This window comes from Ahaetulla prasina, chromosome 1, assembly GCF_028640845.1.
Source record: "Ahaetulla prasina isolate Xishuangbanna chromosome 1, ASM2864084v1, whole genome shotgun sequence".
Classification (NCBI taxonomy): domain Eukaryota; kingdom Metazoa; phylum Chordata; class Lepidosauria; order Squamata; family Colubridae; genus Ahaetulla; species Ahaetulla prasina.
The window spans coordinates 319884680-319896057 of NC_080539.1; the positions used below are offsets into that span (position 1 = coordinate 319884680).

The 11378-nt window shown below is 43.9% G+C and overlaps 1 protein-coding gene across 5 annotated transcripts in view; it reads right to left on the reverse strand.

Annotated features, from left to right (window-relative positions):
* ABCD4 (ATP binding cassette subfamily D member 4) overlaps positions 1–11110 on the reverse strand; it is a 46942-nt gene extending 35832 nt beyond the window's left edge. For 3 of the 5 annotated variants that reach the window (XR_009152619.1, XR_009152618.1, XR_009152617.1), the window contains exons 1-4: positions 10667–11110; positions 2531–2649; positions 2272–2399; positions 189–328 (exon numbers count right to left, since the gene is read on the reverse strand). Coding sequence is in view for 2 of the 5 variants with exons in the window: in XM_058162341.1 (XP_058018324.1) it covers positions 189–328; positions 2272–2399; positions 2531–2649; positions 10667–10701 (422 nt within the window). In the remaining 3 variants the exon portion in view is untranslated. The remainder of the gene's footprint in view (positions 1–188; positions 329–2271; positions 2400–2530; positions 2650–10666) is intronic. The other 2 variants (XM_058162341.1, XM_058162340.1) reach the window with 2 other exon arrangements.
* Between the last annotated feature and the right edge of the window lie 268 nt (positions 11111–11378).

The window sequence follows — 11378 nt, forward strand, 5'->3', positions numbered from 1 at the left end:
CTTAGTACTAGTATACAGTAACCTAGCAGGTGATAGAATAGAAATTAAATGAAATCCCTGTGACTATGAATAGGACACTGAGATGAGAAAAAAAATATGCATATATAAGCCAGACCTGGAATAAAGTCTAGATGCACAAACATCTACAACAATAGTTAGAACGGCACTGAAAATGATTAGCCACTTACGGATTATCAATTTCCTCATGTAGAACATTCAGAGTATAATACTCCTGGCCCTGAAAGTAGTAGCCATGAAGGTATTCTGTAAGAGTCTTTCTCCAGCTGACATACATCAGATTGCAGATAAACTGGTCTAAACTCTTCAGCTGACAGAGAGACAGAGAGAGAGACAGAGCACTGAAGATCAAACATGGGGAGATACAACATTTAAAAGGAACATTTTGAATGTTTGGTGAGCAAATAGCTACATTTTCTGAAGCAAATTGTAAAGATTACTTTTATTATTTCGGATCCAATGGACTGTTGGAAAGAAATTATGTAAAGGAGTTGGGACCCAATCTGTCTGTTTATTAGCATACTTTAAAAACTGAACAGACAGGACCAAATTTGGCATAGAGAGAAACAGGTAAAAGAAAAATCAGGTTTTAAAAAGTGGACATATAAAGCCAAGATTGTGGAGAAAAACTATCCAGAAAAATCTCCCACTGGATATCTGTGGAGAGAAGCAGGTGGACACAGCTCCTCCTAAGCTCCATAAATTATATAACAGACAGCAGAGCATATAAAGACCATCTCATGATTTTGGCTGCATGCATACACACATATGTAAGCCCTGGCTAGTAAAAGTGTAGGAAAAATATTAGAAGCCATGATACTTGTTTTAGAAACCAGTTACAGTTTACTTCACTTGTTTTAGAAACCAGTTACAGCTTTAAGCAACTCCAGCCTTAGTAACTTTTCTGAGTAATATAAAAACAAAATACAAATGTACACTTTGGGACCTTAGCAAAAGTTGTGGCAAAAGTCTTTGAACCTTGAGTTAGGCTAAAATGAATGCGAACATTGTTGTTTATACATCTTTTTATCTTGGACGAAGGACTAATAGCATAAGGAATATTCTTTAATTCCTTAATGCATAGGCAACTGGTTCTTTTGGTCAACTTGCAACGTGTCAGATTTAATCTGATGCATATTACAGAACAAATGCAGCCCAGGAACTTTTTCCTATATTTCAATCTAATTTATATAAGGAGTTATATGATGCCAAAAGCAACACAACCCAGTGTGGATCTATACATATCTATGCCTGCTCCTGTTCAGGGACACTACTCTCATTACCTTCCCTTTTTGGTAGATAGACCCTGCAGTATTACATATTAGGATGCAGAGCTGATATTTTTTTAAAAAAATATTTATACCAGTTTGCATGCCACTAGACATCATACTTACAATATATGTTACCTTTGACCATACATGCGTACTTTTAACACATCATTCAAGCTATCCAACAGTATAAAACTTATGTGCAACATATGACAGAATCACAGCATCAGAGACTGTGAATTCTTCATGGGAGGAGTTCTGAGTTATGCTCATGGCAACTGATTTGCAATATGTACATTGCTCATACAGTAGATCAATGTTCATTATAGGTTGTGGTCTAAATTAAGTAGATATTAATTTGGAGAAATGATTTGTTTTGTAGTGACCTTTCATCCATCAACATATTGAAATAATCAACTGTGTTACGCTGTTTGAGATTTAGGATGAGCACTTGTAGAATTTGGAGAGTAAGCCTATATGAGAGGGACGATGCAAAAGACCACTCTACTTGAGCTGCAAAAAACTGGACAGTAATGATACAGAACACCTGTATTTCTCTGCTGTTCTCTAGTGATCATCTGGCTTTCTGTAGCCTATACATATTAGGCCTCATGTGTGTTCTAGTTCAGGATTTTTAAAAAAGTAAATGTTATTATTTTATAACTGAAATTAACAGACCCTCCACCCCAATAGCAACGATAATAAACAATAGTAAACTGTTAAAGAAACAAAAGAAGATCTACATAATGTCCCAATGAAGAATATTAATATATACCAAAACTGCATTTTTAAACATCTCATTGAATTTAGATTATAGAAAAGCATAAGGTTCCATTTTCTCATTCTTGCAAAATACAGACATTTCAAAGACAGAATGCCCATGTCTTGAAACCATTCTTTAACATCTAAAATAAGACTTTATGTGTATTCCAGTTGTCTTCCCAATCTTTCCCTCCCCTTGTAATAAGAAAAAAAAAATTCTTACCAAAGAGTTGAGTACAATGAGTATCAGAGCAACTGCTGTCACCTTATTGAACTCATAAAGGTCTTTCTTTCCCAGAACTGAGAAATATTGACTGGGAATCAGTCCCACCTGGTAAATGATCAGTTGAGCTAGGAAAGATAGGAGAAACATTTTTAAAAGCGTAAGCTCCAAAGGTATATCAGTAAAAAGAGAGAATAATCCTGCATTATGGCAAAAAGAAACATACAAAATGATTTGTCTTGGAAAATTGTTTGCTTACTCAATAATGCAACTACAAGCAAGGTTAGAAACATCAGCACATTCTTAGAGGCGAAGGTAGGAAATAAAATTGTTTGGATCTTTAGGAATCGGTGAAGGAACTGACGATCCAGCTGGGGCCTAGGAGAAAGATAAAAAGACAAGAAAAAGTTATAAAGCTGAACTGTTAACACGGAAATGTCCCTGCCAATCCCTCCAATCCACTCAGTGCATGTTTAAGCTGACTGAAATTTAGAAAAAAAATTCTCACTAGAACAACAATAGGAGGGTCCCAGATATCTTGGCAAGTGTGAGGCCAATGGGACTGATGTCTAAATTATACTTCAACACTGGACACAGAATATGTAGAATAGCTGCACTTTTGTTTGTAGAAGAGCTCCCCCCAACCTTTTGGGGACCAGGGATCGATTCTGTGGAGAGGTTTTTCTGTGGACCAGAAGGGGTATGGTTTCACATGTTGCCTGCATCCCGTGGATGGGGCTTCGCTTGTTTGCATGGCCCAGTTCCTGGCATGCTGCGGCCTGGTACAGGTCCAGGGACTGGGGGTTCGGGACCCCCGATATAGAACACTGTTTGCAAACCAAACAGCTTCCACATAGAGCAAATATTTGACTAGCCTGGAGCAAATGTACAGATCACATATAGATGCAGAATTGTATCATACAGGGTGGACCGTCAGCAATTAATTCACTCCCCCCCATCACTTGACATGGAAGAGGAGCTCTCCCATGTGTACATTGATGCATGCATGGAACCCTCCCTCCTACATCAGCCAAACCTAGGCCCAGAAGGGCTCTCCTTCTGCTAAACTTTAATCAAATTCAGGTGGAGAACAATAGGCTGGGAAGAAACACAGTAGTGATTTATATAGGTAGGCCTTGACTTACCATCATTAATAATAATAATAATAATAATAATAATAATAATAATAATAATAATAATAATAATAATAATAATAATAATAATAATAATAATAATTTAATTTTTATACCGCCCTTCTCCTGAAGGACTCAGGGCGGTTCACAGCCAAGTAAAAACCAACAATAAATAAATGCGATACAGATAAAACCAATGATTAAAAAACTTATTCAATTTGGCCCCAGTTAAAAATACATAAAACCATAAAACCCCATTAAAATTTAAAAAATCAATAATAAAAATTCTAAAAAATTCTATGCCAGTCCTGCGCGGAAGAATAGATACGTCTTCAGCTCGCGGCGGAAGGTCCGAAGGTCAGGAAGTTGTCGAAGTCCTGGGGGAAGTTCGTTTCAGAGGGTAGGAGCCCCCACAGAGAAGGCCCTTCCCCTGGGGGCTGCCAGCCGACATTGTTTGGCTGACGGCACCCTGAGGAGTCCCTCCTTATGAGAGCGCACGGGTCGGTAGGAGGCAAACGGTAGCAGTAGGCGGTCCCGTAAATAACCCGGTCCTAAGCCATGGAGCACTTTAAAGGTGGTAACCAACACCTTGAAGTGCACCCAGAAGACCACAAGCAGCCTGTGCAGCTTGCGCAGGAGAGGTGTTATATGGGAGCTACGGACGGCTCCCTCTATCACCCGCGCAGCCGCATTCTGAACCAACTGGAGCTTCCAGGTGCTCTTCAAGGGGAGCCCCATGTAGAGAGCATTGCAATAGTCCAGGCGAGAGGTAACAAGAGCATGAGTGACTGTGCATTTGTTTAGTGACTGAAGTTACAACAACACTGAAAAAAGTGACTTATGACTGGTTTTCACATTTTATTTATTTATTTATTAAATTTTTATACCGCCCTTCTCCTGAAGGACTCAGGTAAAAAACCATGGTAAAAAACAACAGCAATATACACGTAAAACCATAATTAAAAAACTTATTACACAAATGGCCAAATTAAAACATTTAGAATAAAACCCCATAAATTATAAAACGTTAAACATTAAAACTAATTAAAATCCCATTAAAATCCTATGCTAGTCCTGCGCGAACAAACAAATAGGTCTTCAGCTCGCGGCGGAAAGTCCGAAGGTCCGGCAGTTGCCGAAGTCCAGGGGGAAGTTCGTTCCAAAGGATGGGAGCCCCCATAGAGAAGGCCCTCCCCCTGGGGGCTGCCAGCCGACATTGCTTGGCGGACGGCACCCTAAGGAGTCCCTCTCTGTGCGAGCGTACAGGTCGGTGGGAGGTATTCGGTAACAGCACGTGGTCCCATAAGTACCCTGGCCCTAAGCCATGGAGCACTTTAAAGGTAGTCACCAACACCTTGAAGTGTACCCGAAAGACCACAGGTAGCCAGTGCAGACTGCGCAGGAGTGGTGTTACATGGGAGCAACGTGTGGCTCCCACTATCACCCGCGCAGCCGCATTCTGAATCAACTGGAGCCTCCAGGTGCTCTTCAAGGGGAGCCCCATGTAGAGAGCATTGCAGTAGTCCAGGCGAGAGGTAACAAGAGCATGAGTGACTGTGCATTTGTTTAGTGACTGAAGTTACAACAACACTGAAAAAAGTGACTTATGACTGGTTTTCACATTTTATTTATTTATTTATTTATTTATTTATTTATTAAATTTTTATACCGCCCTTCTCCCGAAGGACTCAGGGCGGTTTACAGCCATGGTAAAAAACAACAGCAATATACACGTAAAACCATAATTAAAAAACTTATTACACAAATGGCCAAATTAAAACATTTAGAATAAAACCCCATAAATTATAAAATGTTAAACATTAAAACTAATTAAAATCCCATTAAAATCCTATGCTAGTCCTGCGCGAACAAACAAATAGGTCTTCAGCTCGCGGCAGAAAGTCCGAAGGTCCGGCAGTTGTCGAAGTCCAGGGGGAAGTTCGTTCCAAAGGGTGGGAGCCCCCTAAGAGAAGGCCCTCCCCCTGGGGGCCGCCAGCCGACATTGCTTGGCGGACGGCACCCTAAGGAGTCCCTCTCTGTGCGAGCGTACAGGTCGGTGGGAGGTATTCGGTAACAGCACGTGGTCCCATAAGTACCCTGGCCCTAAGCCATGGAGCGCTTTAAAGGTAGTCACCAACACCTTGAAGTGTACCCGAAAGACCACAGGTAGCCAGTGCAGACTGCGCAGGAGTGGTGTTACATGGGAGCAACGTGTGGCTCCCACTATCACCCGCGCAGCTGCATTCTGAACCAACTGGAGCCTCCGGGTACTCTTCAAGGGGAGCCCCATGTAGAGAGCATTACAGTAGTCCAAGCGAGAGGTAACCAGAGCATGAGTGACCGTGCATAAGGCATCCCGGTCAAGGAAGGGGCGCAACTGGCGAACCAGGTAAAAAGCCCTCCTGGCGACGGTCGTCAAATGATCTTCAAAAGACAACCGTCCATCCAGGAGAACGCCCAAGTTGCGCATCCTTTCCACTGGGGCCAATGATTCGCCCCCAACAGTCAGCCGCAGCTGCAGCTGACTGTACCGGGGTGCCGGCATCCACAGCCACTTCGTCTTGGAGGGATTGAGTTTGAGCCTGTTTCTCCCCATCCAGACCCATACAGCTTCCAGATACCGGGACAGCACTTCGACGGCTTCGTTGGGATGGCCTGGGGTGGAAAAGTACAGCTGCGTATCGTCAGCGTACAGTTGGTACCTCACCCCAAAGCCATTGATGATCTCACCCAGCGGCTTCATATAGATGTTGAACAGGAGAGGCGAGAGAATCGACCCCTGCGGCACCCCACATGTGAGGGGCCTCGCGGTCGATCTCTGCCCTCCTGTCAACACCGTCTGCAACCGGTCAGAGAGATAGGAGGAGAACCACCGATAAATGGTGCCTCCCACTCCCAAACTCCCTAACCGGTGCAGCAGGATACCATGGTCGATGGTATCAAAAGCCGCTGAGAGATCTAATAGGACCAGGGCAGAGGAGCAACCTCTGGCCCTGGCCCTCCAGAGATCATCAACCAACGTGACCAAAGCCGTCTCCGTACTGTACCCGGGTCGGAAGCCAGACTGGAACGGATCTAGATAGACAGATTCATCCAGGTATTGGGGTAATTGACGTGCCACCACACTCTCAACAACCTTCGCCACAAAGCGAAGGTTGGAGACAGGACGAAAATTTCCTAAAACAGCCGGGTCCAGGGAGGGCTTCTTGAGGAGGGGCCTCACCACCGCCTCTTTCAAGGCGGTGGGGAAAACCCCCTCCATCAAAGAAGCATTTATAATCCCCTGGAGCCAGCCTCGTGTCACCTCCTGTGTGGCCAGCACCAACCAGGAGGGGCATGGGTCCAATAAACATGTGGTGGCGTTCAACCGCCCCAACAATCTGTCCATGTCCTCGGGAGTCACAGGGTCAAATCCATCCCAAATAGTCTCAACAAGACGTGTCTCCAGCCCCTCACCTGGATCTACCCACTGTTGATCCAATCCGTTCCGAAGCTGAACGATTTTATCGTATAGATAACCACTAAACTCCTCGGCACGGCCCTGTAAGGGGTTATTCCGCACCTCCTGATAAAGGAGGGAGCGGGTCACCCGAAACAGGGCCGCCGGGCGGTTATCTGCCGATGCAATGAGGGAGGAAACGTAAGAACACTTCGCTTCCCTCAGTGCCACCAGGTAAGTCTTCCTATAGGACCTAACTAGTGTCCGGTCAGCTTCGGAACGGCTGGATCTCCAGGCACTCTCTAGGCGTCTTCTCCGGCATTTCATCTCCCTCAGCCCCTCGGAGAACCAAGGGGCTGGTTGAGATCTGCGCCGGGTCAGAGGCCGCAAAGGCGCAACACGGTCTAAAGCACCAGTCGCGGCCTGTTCCCAGGCCGCAACTAACTCCTCAGCCGTGCCGTGGGCCAGATCCTCAGGAACTGGCCCAAGCTCCATCAGAGGCCTGGGACGGGTCCATCAGGCGCCTGGGACGGAACCAGCGTGTTGGTCCCGTCTCCCTGTGGTGTTGAGCAGCGGTCCGAAAGTCTAGACGAAGGAGAAAATGATCTGACCATGACAATGGCTCGGTAATTAAATCTCCTAAATCCAGATCATTTAACCACTGTCCAGAGATAAAAATCAGATCCAGTGTGCCTCCCCCAATGTGAGTAGGGCCATCAACTATTTGTGTCAGGTCCAGGGCCGTCATGGAGGCCATGAACTCCCGAGCCGCCGTTTACGACTATTGCAGCATCACCTTGCTTACGTGATTGAAGTGTGTGCACTTGGCAACTGGCATGTACTTATGACAGTTGTCATGTCTCAGGGTCATGCGATCGGTCACTATTTGTAACCTTCCCAACTAGCTTATGACAAGCAAAGTCAATGAGGGGAGTTAGAGTTGCTTAATGGCCACACGATTCACTTAACAACGGCAGTGAGTCACTTAATGACTGTGGCAAAAAAGGTTCTAAAATGGGACAAAACTCACTTAACTGCCTTGCTTAGCAATGGAAATTTTGTGCTCAATTGTGGTTGTAAGTTGAGGACTACGAGTATTGGCCATGAGTACTCATGCCTTCCTTATTTGCTGCTTAGCTTGCTGCAATTTGTTTGGGACTGCCCTTGAAGAGGATTTAGAAGGTACGCCTGGTGCAAAACGCAGCAGCCTTCATGTTGACCCAGAATGCACAGTTTTAGAATAGAATAGAATAGAATAGAATAGAATTTTATTGGCCAAGTGTGATTGGACACACAAGGAATTTGTCTTGGTGCATATGCTCTCAGTGTACATAAAAGAAAAGATACGTTCATCAAGGTACAACATTTACAACACAATTGATGATCAATATATCAATATAAATCATAAGGATTGCCAGCAACAAGTTATAGTCATACAGTCATAAGTGGAAAGAGATTGGTGATGGGAACTATGAAACGATTAATAGTAGTGCAGATTCAGTAAATAGTCTGACAGTGTTGAGGGAATTATTTGTTTAGCAGAGTGATGGCCTTCGGGAAAAATCTGTTCTTGTGTCTAGTTGTTCTGGTGTGCAGTGCTCTATAGCGTCGTTTTGAGGGTAGGAGTTGAAACAGTTTATGTCCAGGATGCGAGGGATCTGCAAATATTTTCACGGCTCTCTTCTTGATTCGTGCAGTATACAGGTCCTCAATGGAAGGCAAGTTGGTAGCAATTATTTTTCTGCAGTTCTAATTATCCTCTGAAGTCTGTGTTTTTCTTGTTGGGTTGCAGAACCGAACCAGACAGTTATAGAGGTGCAAATGACAGACTCAATAATTCCTCTGTAGAACTGGATCAGCAGCTCCTTGGGCAGTTTGAGCTTACTGAGTTGGCGCAAAGAACATTCTTTGTTGTCCTTTTTAATGATGTTTTGATGTTAGCTGTCCATTTGAGATCTTGCGATATGATAGAACCCAGAAATTTGAAGGTTTCTACTGTTGATACTGTGTTGTCAAGTATTGTGAGAGGTGGAAGTATGGAAGGGTTTTCCTAAAATCTACCACCATTTCTACGGTTTTGAGTGTGTTCAGTTCCAGATTGTTTTGGTTGCACCACAAGGCTAGTCGTTCGACCTCTCGTCTATATGCGGATTCGTCATTGTCTCGAATGAGACCAATCACTGTTGTGTCATCTGCGAACTTCAGTAGCTTAACAAATGGATCATTGGAGATGCAGTCATTGGTATACAGAGAGAAGAGAAGTGGGGAGAGCACACAGCCTTGGGGGGCCCCTGTGCTAATTGTACAGGTATTTGATGTGATCTTGCTTAGCTTCACCTGCTGCTTCCTGTTTGTTAGGAAGCTTGTGATCCACTTACAAGTCTGTTCCGGTACCTGTAGCTGGTTTAGCTTAGTTAGAAGAATGTCTGGAATGATGGTATTGAATGCTGAACTAAAGTCTACAAAGAGGACCCTTGCATAGGTCTTTGGAGACTCAAGATGTTGTAGGATGTAGTGCAGAGCCATATTAACAGCATCATCTGTTGATTGATTTTGAGTAGAGTTTTTAAAATCATGATGAGAATTTGATTAGGTTCAGTGGAAAACAAAGGTGGGGAAAGTACACTCAAACACAATTTTCTATCACTAGAGTTTTGCCTGTTGATTGTAAAGGTTTGGTGATTTTTTTCCTGCAGCCTGAAAAAAATAAAATAAAAACATCTGCTTGTAGTAGAATAACACCAATTTTCTGGTGTTAGTGTACTGCCTGCCAATGGACTTCCAAATCCACTTCATGGTGTTGGTTACTATTTATCAAGGTCTTAATGGATTGGGTCCTTGTTATGCTCCAGGCAAAATCTCCTCATTCTGGACAGAAGGGCACTCTCTGGATCTCTTTTTCCTCCGCCACCCAATTTTGGAATATGATGAAAGTGGAAACTACAAACAGGCATTCTCAGTCATAGCCTGCCTCTCTGCAGGTCAGATTGACCCTTTCCGGTAATCACTCTGAAATAACAACTCATGAATGAAAGCTGGTTGTCCAGGCCAGAGATGATGTTTCTAATCTGTATTATATTCAGAAGTGGGTTTCAGCAGGTTCTGACCAGTTCTGGAGAACCGGTAGTGGAAATTTGGAATAGTTTGGAGAACTGGTAGTAAAAATTCTGACTGGCGCCGCCCCCATTTATTCTCTGCCTCCCAAGTCCCAGCTGATCGGGAGGAAATGGGGATTTTGCAGTAACCTTCCCTTGCCATGCCCACCAAGGTATACCACACCCACAGAACTGGTAGTAAAAATTTTTGAAACCCACCACTGATTATATTCATCTGGTGGTGATGCTGCCTGTCCCACATTGTTCTACTTTACCAAGCAGGCAGCTGCGCTGTACTTTTTCAAATGCCTTGGTTTAGTCCAAGTAAACTATATCCACAGCGTTTCCCTGATCCATTCGTTTATTCACTTCATCAAAGAAGGCAGCGTAAAGTTCCCAAGTTTGAAAAACTACTGAATTATATGAATAGGTGCCATGTAAAAAGTTACACACACACACACACACACGCCTATCACATCCCCTTTTGAAGTATGTAGCGTTATATGAAACTCAGAAAGAGAGTATAGTGTTCCTTAAGGCTAACCTCAAACCTACTATTTTCTTTGCTTTCTCTGAACTGTAGTGCCTAGTATTGAAATCCACCATTGCTTCTTACCCCACCCTGCTCGGCCCCGGAGCCCTGACAATAGCCGTTTCCGTTCGTAAGGGGCCCCAACACAGTGGCTCCCCTTTTTCGTACTCGATCGTGGACTATTGAAAGCACTTACCGGATAGTTTTCCTAGCTGTTTTCCCTGGAGCCATGAACGAGCCGCACTTCCTTGCAACAGCTACAACAAAAGGCTTCCTAGAGTCCACTCCGGATCGCGCTAGTAGAGGAAGACTTGGAAGTTTTCCGTCCCTTCGAGGCTTCGATTCTAATCCCACCCCAACCAGGGATTTTGATGAGTATTCATTATTCCTTTGGATTAAGCATTAGCAAGTCAGATATAGCGATTATAAGGGGTGTCATCACTGGAAAAACGAGCTGTGAGCAAGCGGTTACTAAAAGCTACAGAAAAAGACGGCCGAGATGGCCAAATATTCATATCCGAGTTATTTTAGTGGGAATAACCAAAGAACTACACAGGACGGCATTCTACCGATGCAACTCTCATTTTCTGTCTGTATCGCCAAGAGTCATGTTTTACAACCTTCGTGGATTTAATATATACTTCCGGTCCCGGATTACCGTTCAAATCCTTCTAGGGATAAAGAGTGGCGGAAATGCTTCAGTTAGCATTTGCGTGAATGACGAAATACATGCCCTGAAGTGTAATCTACAACAGAGGTCTTCAATCTTGGCAACTTTAAGCCTGGAGGACTTCAACTCCTTTGCTGGCTGGGGGATTCTGGGAGTTGAAGTCCTCCAGGCTTAAAGTTGCCAAGGTTGGAGACCCCTGGTCTACAAAAAAACGATGTATAAACACAAACGCTTTAGT